The sequence below is a fragment of the Thermobia domestica genome, chromosome 7 (assembly GCF_964235325.1).
Source record: "Thermobia domestica chromosome 7, izTheDome1.hap1.1, whole genome shotgun sequence".
NCBI classification, from domain to species: domain Eukaryota; kingdom Metazoa; phylum Arthropoda; class Insecta; order Zygentoma; family Lepismatidae; genus Thermobia; species Thermobia domestica.
This window is the reverse complement of record NC_137460.1, coordinates 115,035,807-115,048,623: the sequence shown is the minus strand read 5'-3', so window position 1 is coordinate 115,048,623 and position 12,817 is coordinate 115,035,807. Positions and strand designations below refer to the sequence as shown.

Genomic DNA, 12,817 nt, shown 5'->3' with positions numbered 1-12,817 from the left:
CTAACAGGAAGAAGCCGGTTCGTTCCAAAGCCGAATCTAGTAATATTTGGGTTTTAGCTTAATGTATCATGATAGTGTAGGGGAAAAGAAGCGGACTTATAAGCAGTAAGTTATCCAACCTCGGTTCAAATCTTCTTCACGCTCAATGTTTTTGATAAAGAGATCCTAGAGAATAGACTTCTCATATTAGACGAGCATACCTAAGAATATGGAAGCAAACACCTATATCACGATAGAGACGATTTACGAATGTTGGTTGGGAAAGGGCAAGAAAGTCACCAGGACATTCGAAACACTTCATTGATCTGCAGCATCTTTAGTGTTATCGTTCTCGGAAAGAAACCCCACGCCATTTGTTAAGCAAAATTTGGGTTGAGCAATCGATTGAGTAGTGGTTATCATGCAATACTTCCACGTGGAAAATCTCACCTCGATTCCCCGCCAAGTAATATCATTTTTCACATAAAATAACGGCTCCGCCTGTGCGAATTACAACGGTACATCCGCAGTAGATGAAATCGACATTGGATGTTCGGAACAGATAAATCTTCGGAGATGACTACAAAATGGCCCCTATTCGTTTGCCACAAAATTTGTTTCCATCCTATAATTCAATGTGTTTTATTCACTTTGAAATTTGAAACATGCACCGTCTGCTACATTTATAACGAACATCCAATTTTCCTTTTGAACATTTGTAACTTTTAATTATCATTCAGTTTGGACTTTTAATATAGGGTGTTGCTGATAGAAATTTATCAGTAAACTAGCACTAATTCATTTTTCTTTCTTTTTCTGTAGTAGTAGTCTGGAATGGAAGGTATGACCTACGCTACCTAATGGGTTTATTAGAATGCATTTCAGATCAGTACACTCAATGAACACTACCGAATTTACAACCAAACTACGCGGAAACAAAGCATGTGCTAAGTGTTGGACATTATCCTAGATGTGTTTCGGAGATCTACAGTTCTACTGGAAGTTGAGCATTTTATTTGACCACCAAGTTTCGTATTCATTTTCATAGTGACTTAATGAATGTTTCAAGCATCCTCTATATTATTATTATTATTATTAATATTAATAATAATAATAATAATAATAATAATATTGCATCATTTCTCAGATCTAGGCTTGTGCGATATTTCGATATATCGATATCGCGAATATATCGACATCGATATATGAACATCCTAAATTTTCGATATCGATATTTTGGGGCGAGGTATATGGAGCCCCTAAGACTTGCGATTGATGAAGAAATACAATAATGTCTTCTAATACAATTTTTACAATAATGTCTTCTAATGACAATTTCTTATTACCACAAATTGCCGTAAATAAATCCACTTGCAAATTTGCAATATTGTATACAGTGACTTGTTAGCCGTGAGAATTTCTCTGTTCCAGAAAGATGAGAAACAACAAAGGCACTTGTCAAAAGCAAGTGCTTCGAACTTTGACCTACAATTTATGTTAAGAATTTTTTTTTGCCTCTTTCTGGTAGATTTCCATCCCTTTTGGCCTTTGAGACCGCTCATTGACAGAAAGTGCACGCAGGATCGCTATATGCAGACATTCTCTTAGCCAGAATCAGAGATTTTGAAAAGGAAACGAGTTTTTAATAATAATAATAATAATAATAATAATAATAATAATAATAATAATAATTATTATTATTATTATTATTATTATTATTATTATTATTATTATTATTATTATTATTATTATAACAATTGGGTTTATCACTAGGGTATTATCTCTTTGCCTTAAATGTAATTGCCGCAAGTCTGCTACGCCACTAGTGTCATTTATTCTATGTTTGTCTGTCTTTCCGTTCAGAGTGGATGTTTCTTCTTGTGCTGTTAGGCTTTTATATTAAGACTTTACATTATGTAACATTTTTCTTATTTTACGATTTTTTTGGAAAAAGTAGAGAAACTACTTTCCTCTGATATCTATTTCTTACCATTCGTCTTGTTTGAACTGCTTAAGTAAGAACATTTTATATTTTTTTATGTCATCCATTGCTCTGACGATATAAAAAGATGTCATTCTTAACAAATTATTCTATTCTCTTATTTGCAGTTTGCCACACTGCTATATTTGCAACAAAATTGAGGTTTGGCCCTTTCTAATTCTCAAGTACCCCAAGGACCTGGTTTTTCGGGTTGCCTACTATTGCAGGAAATGAAGAGTTGCAGCTGGTAATGCACTTTTGGAGTTGTCCATATATAATCCACGAAAACAGAATAAATTACGTTCTTTTGGTTCTCATACTACGAATAAATATTATTTTCATTCTATTCACAATGAAACTTCTGTCAACCATCACTCCTATTAAGCGACGATTCTTTTCAATAATCATCTGTTTTCAGAAATTGATATGAAATCTCGAAATTTATTTGAAACCTCTAGTTATAGACCATGTCTACCGCGACTATCGGACCTAGGACAACAGAGGCGGATCTATAAGGTAAAATCTTGGGGGAGGTAGTCAGAACCCAGACATAGATATATCATGTTTACTATGAACTTTCAAATATATATTGAAGTTTATATCACAATAAGGCCCTTTTTGAAGTGGTTTATATCACAATATTTACTCATCGGACACACATGCGCGTCTGTTAGAGAGATCCAATGAGATAAACGAAACTCTCCCTTTTGCGAAATCTTCATAATGGAAGCTAGTGTTGCCCATGAGACAAGGCGGGAAATAAGGTGTATTCTTGTCTCGTCTCGATTCCCAAAGAAGTTTTTTAATGTCTCATATCGACAGTCGAAAATTTTTCTCGCATAATTCTGTAAAATTATGTACCCAATTTGTGCACTGGCTTTTTTTCTTAATTTCATTTAGAAGTTACCAGAATCCATTATCGTCGCAACAGGTCCACGAAATATCTGATATAAGAATATTTATGGAGTATATATGTATCTTTAAATGTTGATAAATATTCAACTATATGTAATTTTTAGTTAACAGTAAAATAGTGTTTGAAAACGAAGACTTGTCCTCTTATCTCGAATTTAAAACGTAGTTCTCGACTCGTCTTTGAGACGAGACATGAAATTCGTCGTCTCGTGGGTAACGCTAGTGGGAACACATATGTTGTATAAGTTGTATTAATAGTATTTGTAATCAGAACAGTCATACTGACATGGGCAGTTGTATTGACAGAACTTTAACACCAAATAATTTAGCAAAATAACTAACTTTCACATATTGCTTAAAGACGTGTTAAGTTTTTTATATTCTTGCAAGCAGGAGATAATTCTCATATTAAGTAAATAATTTTACATTAAATTATCCAATTGCAGCAATTAAATGCTTACCACGATCGCAATTCAAGATCAGATGTAAATAGACTCCTTTTTTTCTTTCTCTACACTCGTTAAAATATTGTTCTAATGCGTTCTTTGCATTCACTATTTGTGCACGAAATAACCTTCCACCCAGCACACGATAATCTTACTCAATCAGTGTACAGTATTTAAATAGTCCGTTGACCAGACCCTCCATGAGTCTCTGTAAGTTTACTGGTGTCGGACAAAAATGCTGATCTTCTTCTTGTTACCTGTCATTTGTTCTTTTATTCTCTAAATGTATCTGAATATAGTATGTTTATTTGTAATAATCTGTGTGTGTGTAAGAATGTAATTTTTGTTTGTTGTATTATTTACTAGAGTGCGTAAAAATTCATATTTTATGCATGTTGGATTATATATAATAATTTTTGTATCTGTATCTGTAGATGTGTTTCATTTCAATTATTATTCTATATACACTTGTTATGGTAGGACCGGTACTAATCCTTATCACTGCATGGTGAAGTGGGATACAAAGCATAATTAGCCTTAATTTGAAATGTAGAATAATTCTAAATAAATAAATAAATAAATAAAATCTTTAAGTTAAAGTCACAGGAATGTCCTTTAGGCTAACGGTAATTAATGAAAGTAAATGATTGCCAGAAATTGGTGAAATGAGAATATGGGAGAAAAGGAGATGAACTGCGAGAAATTCTACGAACATTGTGCTATCTCCCACGAACCTCACATGGTCTTTATCAAATTAAGGACCTCTCGCACCAGCGCTATCTTATATTTTGAAGTGATATCAAGACTCCACAGACACATGGACTGGGAAACAATTGAATAAGTTTACGCCATACCGGCACAGTACTGAGACACTGTGGCCCCTGATTTTTTTTACATTGTTGCCACACTTGGTACGATTGTACCAAATTCAGCCCTTTTGTCATTTATCGGCCCGTTGGTACCACGCTGGCATTTTCAGCCCCTTTTGTGAAAAAGTTGGTACAATTCTGTCCAATTCAGCACTATTTAACAAACATTACAGTTTGTTCTCTCCCTTCGCTCGTGAAATAAGTGAGAATGAGGTGCAATAACTTATATTTGAAGATTTTATTATAATGTATTTTTTACACACGAACTTGGAGATGATTGATTTGTTCGTTTAATATATGTTTTCATATATGGCCATAATACCGTTTTGGTTTATTGGTCACTTTGAAATAGAGGTGCGTTTGGTTTCCTTACAATACATACCGAAGATGATAACTGTTTCCCCCTTTTAATTTGCGACCTCTGTTATACTTCCTACGTGAGAAAAAAGATTTTTTTACCTACTTTCACGGTTGTTCAGGGTCCTCCTATTTGGATGTTTATGAAAACCAAATACGGATCATATTTTACCGAAATACGTGATGACTTTTCCGACAACCTGATACTTTAAATGTTGTTACTACGCAAAGTTCATTGACCTCATCACTTATTTACTTACTCTTTTATGATCATCAAAACCTTTAGGATACTTCCCGTAGATGTAAAAAGGTGAAATGTGGAAAGTAATTTTCAAAAAGAGCACTTTCTTGATTTGGACTCTTGGAAATGGGAGGGGGGGAAGGATGATATAGAAATTTACCTCTTTTAGATTCGTGTTATGGAGTCATATATTACACTGGTATAAAACAATGAATTTAGCCCTTTTTGTTTCAATTTGGTACTATTTTTCAGCCCACTCCAGAGCTAGGACTGTGGCAACACTAATTCCTTATATCGTCGCTGCGGCTCGAAGAACCGCTATGTGACATTTTTGTGGAAAATGAGTTATTCCGTGCAAATAAACATGAAAATTATCAAGCAGCAACCTTATAATGTGATAAATGAATATTCAATTGTTTCGCCACAGCAATGAAAAATAATAAATTGAAATTAAAGGCTTCAAGTTCTTATCACGTACGTATTGATCCTCTTTGTGCTTATAAAGGCACAAAAGATAAACCGACATGTGCTACGAAAACACTAAAATACATATATAATATTGTTGAATCAAGGGACAACAATGCTCAGTGCATAATATTCGCAGAACCAATTATATTATATTTTCTTCAAGTGTTTCCTTGTATTTGGCAGAGTTTGCAATGTTTTTGCTTCTCCTGAAAAGTTGTAGTTTTAACACATAGCGGTTCTTCGAGGCACAACGACGATATGATGTCTAGCTACAGTATTTAATTATTGTGGACTCAGAGGTAGTGACAATGCGTCCCAGAAATCACAAAGAAATACAGACAAATTCCGATTTCACTTACTGGATATTATACTGAATATTGAATATACTCAATATATACTGAATATTACATTGAAAAATATATTGAATAACAATTTGTTTGTCTTTCAGGAACTAAGAAAATACTCCATGGACTAAAAGGACAATTCATTGGTGGAAGGCTGACCGCCATTATGGGCCCTTCTGGTGCCGGAAAAACTACACTTTTGAATATATTGGCTGGACATGAGTAAGTATTGATATACAAAATTTATTATTATTATTTTGAACGTTGCTATTGTCCGATGAAACTAAAGTAAGGTATAATATCAAGCAGTTTTAAAAGTATTAAATCTTTTGCGCAGTGGCGTATTTAGGATTTTGTTTCGGGGCGGCTATGCACAACAGGTGAATAAGAACTTATATTTTTACTTTTGGGTGCCGACAAATTTTAATGAAGTTTTGCATATAACAAATTTATTTCGGGGGAGCCTAAGCCCGGTACCATCCTCCTAAATACACCACTGCTTTTTCGCTCAAAATAGTGTCCCATATCTCAAGGTATGTGAGTTCCAACGGTCAGGTTTCATATCATTTAATAGCTAACAGTTGAAGTCAGTTAATGTGAAAAAAGTGTTGGAATTCTTATAATGAAGTATTGCACAATAAAAATGAGTGAACTTTTCGTAAAACTACGCTACATTTTACAATTTTATTTCGATAAAGTCGCATATGTACGCAAGAACGTGAAAACGAATCTGGTATTTATAAACAAAATACATTATCAATAGCAACATCAATAGCTGTCAGTTTCGTTCTGAAAATATCAATGTCTAAGATGCTCCGCGCAGTGAGAGAACAATCACAGCATGTAATGTACCACTACAGTCGGGGTAATGAAGTTTTTGTTTGGAGGAGTCCAGTATTTTTGGAACGTACTGTGTACTGTAGATTTTTAATATTTAATTTTCGGTCCATGTAGTAAATTCATTTGTTCCTTATTCAAACCAAAATTAATGTGGAAGCTTTGAATAATCCAGTAGGAATTATACTTTGGGGAATAATATCTTTATTTATACATTATTTTAATGTAAACACTGTATATGGGCATTTCAAATGGATGAGTATTGAAATTATACACTTTAATGCTATACGAAAACATAGGTCCGCAATTGGACAGAAATTCTTGAAATTATTCACTAATCTGATATTTGGCAGAATAATTTAGACCCCCTTCGTCCCTCTGAGATGCCCATATCCTCCCAAAATCTGGTTTCATCCTGTTTTTACTATTTTCTATTCGCTTTATATTTTCCGCCGCCAAAACTCTTTGTTCTAATTGGAACCATTTCTGACGCTCTAGTATTAAGGCGCAATTCTTGTCATCCTCTACCTGGAAACGAATCAAGCAACATCCCGCTAGTTTGCTGGAGATATATATTGGTATTTTTCGACAAAAATGCAGTAGTATAAGGTAAAACCAGTCTCAATTAATAAATAAATCCGTTGGGATAGCATAGAGTCCCAAAAATATTGAATTTACATTTTAAAACAGTCAACAAACAGTGAGATATGAACTTCAACTCAAGCGACGCCATGATCTGAAATGATAATAATGATGGACAGGATTTATCGTAGTTTGTGATTTTAAGAAAAACAGTTTAAAGAGTAGTTTTTCTCTTGATAACTCCCGTTATCCTCAAAATTTTTCTCTTAGGTTGCGATAGGCCTGTCCAGATATAGTTTCGTGTGGGTATGTAATATATGTGATTTTTTTTTGTACATGGCGGTATTCATAGTCTTCTTTATAGTTAGATTAATTTCCATAATGTCAGTGTAAATTAGCACAGGGACTTTCTCTTTTACTCCTAAATTGACCAAAGCTTCCAACGGAAATGGGTTGAACGATTTTTTTGTCAGTTCCCATCAAGAAAGGGGCCTATCTTTCTTTTCAATAATAGTAATTGGAAAATATGATTTAATTGGTAGAAGGGCCATTGTGCTCTGTTTATTCCATTTCTTTTTCATAGTTCATAGAGCCGGTTTAAGAGGGTGAAATTTAGTAATTTGTTTGATATATGTGTAGCTGAGCTTTGTGATAAGATGATTTAACATGTATAGTGATATGTATTAAAATTTGGTTTCTTAGTTTATGTGCGATGTAGCTTGTATGTGTGTGCATGTAAACTTAATTTATTTATGGACAGTGTATCGTGTAATTAATCGTCTCTTGTGGTCAGTTTAAACCGATAAATCAATTCACAACGGAGATTCATAGTAACACTGTACCGTAATTACTTAGTAGATTACTCCTAGTTATCGATGACAAAGTAAAAATTTTATTTACTAGCGAAAGTTAGTTTTCGTACTATCAATGCCATCTCGTGCCGAGTTGTGAATTATTCGCCGCTGGGTCTTTGTTACTCTGATACTTAGTGAACTGGTCAACACGAAAATGACCCTTCTTTTGTGATTAATGATGAGTAAATATTAGTTCTGACCCACATGAATAGTTATATAGATAATTTACATTGTAAATTAACTTTCCTGAAAAGCACAGTCATTTATATTGCTAGTAATCAGATTACTAATAATAGTCAATCTTGCTTTTCCCCTTAACTTGAAGTTTGCCTATATGGCATTATTTTTGTTGTCAGGCTGCAGTTTTAAATTCTCTTTTTCCGTTGCTTTCTGTGAACGATCTCATTGTTGACATTTGCTGACATATAATTGCATGTAGTTAAGAATATTGAGTTTTCATAGCGTATAAAATAATCCGAAGCCGTAAAGTTAAATATATTCTATGATTTGTTTTGAAAGAATCTGATATCAGTCCATACAAGCTTACGCGTGTTGATTAAGGTATTAGAATAATGTGTTGGTTTTAGTATATATAGTAAGACTGCTCTGAACAGTCTTGGGCGTAATGATAGAGTATAGAGTGTCTGAAAAATAAATCAACATTATAGAAATGGGTAGATATATATGTAATTGAATAATATTAAAATTAATGATAAATATGTATATGGTAGGGAGTATGAATACATAATAGGACACCCGTGTATATATGTCCCAGGTTATGAATTTTACTACGAGATATGGATTTTGTTCACATAATAAATATTTAGTACATTAATCATTACGCAAGGATATTTGTGTGTGGATATTGTGTTATATAAATATGATGGGTGGTATTTTCACTTTGGCTTGACATTTGATAGTAAGCATACAGGCCAACTAATCAGCAGGCCTGACAGTACGAATAATGGTGATATAGCAAACGATTCCAGACATTGTCCAGTTAATCACAGAACAGAATAACCGTTTGCAGAATAGACACCATTTAAAAAAATACGCCTCCAATTTACACTTGTGATACTACTCTGCAACTTTATTTTTTTCCACGTTACCTGATTAAGCTAAGTTTATTGCTGTTCACAGAGGTGACAGAGTGGATAAGGTTGAATAATAGAGAAAATGTATTACAGTAGAATCTCGTTATTTCCGTACCAAGCTGTCGATCGTCAGCCTCGAAATATTTTTGTTCCCCTTAGTTTTAAACTAGGTAGCGAGTGAAATTAAATGAGGGAGCTCATGTGGTTCGGATTCCATGTTAATCAGTAGGTTCACGTCTCATATAGCCTCGCTGCTGAACGGGACGTTAAACTCAAAATCAATCAATCAATGAAATTAAATGACACATCAAGGTTGGCGCCCTTGCAGATGTGGGAGCTACTAGTAGGATTTGGCAGATAACTTACTAGTACAAAATTTATTTTATTTATTTTTTTAATTTGGCAAATCCCAGTTAGAATATTCTCTATTGTATCGACCTTATTCTAGTTTCCATACTTTACTCGGAACTCTTCTCATCGATTTTTTTTATTTAGAAATCCTAAATTAAGAAACCAAACTGACTTCCCGGTAGTGCCGGAGTCTACAAGGTTTCGGCCGGACACAGCGCGAAGCAAGATTTCCATAAAGCCACTGTCTGTGGAAATCTCGCTCAGGACACAGACTAGCTTCTAGGCTTTGAGATATTTATCTTAGGCTACATATTTAGTAGGCCACCTTTTTCGGCATATGAAAGCATATTTGGCTGTGGATTGTATGTCTAAATTCGACCACTTATCTTTGTAGTTTTAGTGTCCTAGCGTATTCCTTTGGCACCGCTTTTGCTTTTTCTTTCTATTCTCTATCTATTCCCCTATTCTCTTCTTGAAGAATTTTTATTTTTAACCTTCCCCCATGTTTCGAACTGGACAAATTTCAACCATTCAACATATATCATTTGAACTTGCTTTATTAATTGAGATGTCGCGAGACACGATTCGTGGAGATATTCGTTGATGTGGAATATTGAGGAAACGTTTTCCATCATATTTCGACCCACTGCAATAGTGAGCGATGGTTCAGTACACGACAACATTTTATCTTTTTCTCATTATTCGTTCGGAATTCCCTTTCGGATTATCAGTCATTTCTACTTTTGTTTCCATTGGTAACCATAGACGTAAATGTTGTAGTTGGTTTGGGCCCAAAAACAGTGTTAACCTTTTAGAACCATATATTTATACATATTCTGTGTTTACTTGCCTGCCATGCGAATTAAATGTTTACCACTTTAAATAAAATACTTGAGAGTATTAATTTTATCATCATCAAACTATTTTCACCCATGTCGATACACTGTCCTTTATGAATGTATGTATGTGTGAATGAATGATAAATTTACTTTTATATGGTAGCATTTAATATTGATTTACTATGATAGTGTTCATAATAAGTGTGTAATAGCATGTTATATATATTAGTGTATGACGGAGGTATGAAAGATAACCAATTCTAAAGTAGTCTAAATCGGCTCTGAGGGAAAAGCGAAAATAACAGGATGAAACAGAACAGTCTTTTCAGAAATCTCAGAACTTCTATTTGTGAAGAATATATACATTACTTTAGATTTTTTCTTGGCTGTTTCAGATGTGTGTTCGATCTCCATTATGAATATTCAAATACTGGATACAGGTTATTTAACATTTTGAAATAGACAAACAATTAAATCAAAACTTCTTGTCACCTGGGCTGGGTTAGGGCAACTCCCACTTATGCAGTTGCCTGGATCCAGATCGGGATCGTATGAGGGAACATGTGTCTCTTCGGAATCAGTTCAGAATTGATCCTCAAGTAATAACCTTTGAATATGAATCACCTTTTAATAACCATTACAGTTTCTTTACCATATTTCCATAATTATCCAATAATCCTTTATGTCTAGTTCCTTCTCCCTTTCTCCTTTTCCTCTTCCTCTTTTCCTCCTTTCTCCTACCTTCTTCTCTTCTTTCTCACTCCTTCTTTCCTCTTTCTAATAAAACTGAAGAGGGGTCTTGACTGAGAGTTGTCGCTATAGACACGGTCATTAAATTCTTTTGGTATTTCTATTCGGAAGTCTGATATGAATTAGTTAATCCTAAAACATACATATGAAGCAAGAATTCCAAAATTCATTTTTTTATTTCACATTTGGCTAAATTATCATAATTAAAAGATTTCAGTTTAAAAATTAGTAGGCGATATACTTTCCCAATCACGATTACCTATTTCAAGCAAACGTGAGTGATATTCTGAGAAAAGCCGAGCAAGACAGGCATAACACCTCCAATGGCCTAAACACTCATAGGTAGATAATATTTTTTTAAAAAAAAATGGGAAAAGCTGGCTACGAAAAGAAGTTCGACGTTTAGATGTCATATGATATGACTTAAAAAAGAAGCTCTATCGAATTTCTATCTGAAGATCTCTTACGGAACGTAACAAACGCGAGTCATTTTCAAGCCGTTGCTCACGAGTAATGAAATGAAAAGTGGATATCATACGAGAGTAATGTACGAAAAGTATCACGGTCGAAGTTAAGAACCTGTACGATCTGTGGCAAAACCCTCACGGACGATGAAGAAGGTTGTGCTATGCGTATGGTTGGATTAGAAGGGCATTGGGCGTCACGAATTGCTGACACCGGTCAGAAGGACAGACTTGTACCTGTACTGTCGAAATTTAGCACGAATGCATTTAGCAATTCAAAAGAAATTGTTGGAACTGTCACCAGAAAGGCTTTTTGAATTGCTAATTGTCGTATAGCTACTACGCCGACGACGCCAGATCACATGCATTTTTAACGATTGAGAGAACTTGGCTAGGAGGTTTTAATTCTTCCAACGTATCGTCCAGCCTCCCCACCGTCAGAGTATCATTTGTTTGGTTCTCTGCAGAGCTCCCTGAATGATGTTAGTTTAAAATAGGCTGTGATTTTTTTTAAAGATCATTCAAGATAATTGTGCACCGTAAAAAATCGTTGTGTTATTTCAACGATATGCCTATGTGTTAACATGATTGTGTTAAAATATAACACAAACAAGTAGTTAGAACAACTCACTCTCCATTTGGAGTTTTGTGTCAAATGCCGGTAGTTGAAATGACACAGCCTGTTTGTTAAATTAACACAAGTGTAGAATCTTCGGTGTTGTTTTCTGCGTGAGTGCCAAATATATTGGCCATCTAATTATAAAGGATTATGAATTGAAACTACAGACAAACACAGTAAAAAGAAATACTTAAACAAATCCAGGTATACGCAAAATTTCAACATGCAAACCGCGCGATGTGTTTCCAATTGTTTTACATAATGTTTCTGAAGAAACTCTAACAGCACAAGATGTGCTAGGCATGTAACATTTAGGTGTTCTAAATTCATCTCTCACATTTGATGTATTTATTGCTTCTTTTCTAAGCGATTGTGTACTACAAGTAACAAACGCATCAACTTTATTACATGGCAACTGGCGCCGATCATTTGAAAGTGAAAATTAGACCTACATGACGAGCAGATTATATCTTATCCCGAACGGTTATCGTCGAATATACGCGGCTTAAAGGAGCACTAAAGGAGCGAAATTTAAAAGACCTCAACAATTTCTCTCTCTACAAGCGACGTTTTCTTCATCGCCTCCGTGGCCAAGTCGGAAGAGCACGCGGCTAGTAATTGAAAGGTTTGTGGTTCGTGCCACCACGCCACTGGAGTACATTTTTTTTTACTTGTTTAAAGTGTTTTTTTTAGACTCAGCATAATGTAAACACATTACGTATATAGGCGATTTAACATATTTTGGGGGAGTAATTTTGTGGTTCATTAACACTTACGACACGGCTCAACACCGGTTGTGTGTTAAAGACGTAACACACCACCCCCTG

General features: G+C 34.5%; 1 protein-coding gene across 1 annotated transcript in view; it reads left to right on the top strand.

The window, feature by feature from the left end:
* LOC145690365 (ATP-binding cassette sub-family G member 1-like) overlaps positions 1–12,817 on the top strand; it is a 127,713-nt gene that overhangs the window by 47,913 nt on the left and 66,983 nt on the right. The window contains exon 2 of the mRNA XM_081765191.1: positions 5,705–5,822. Within this exon, the coding sequence (XP_081621317.1) occupies positions 5,705–5,822 (118 nt within the window). The remainder of the gene's footprint in view (positions 1–5,704; positions 5,823–12,817) is intronic.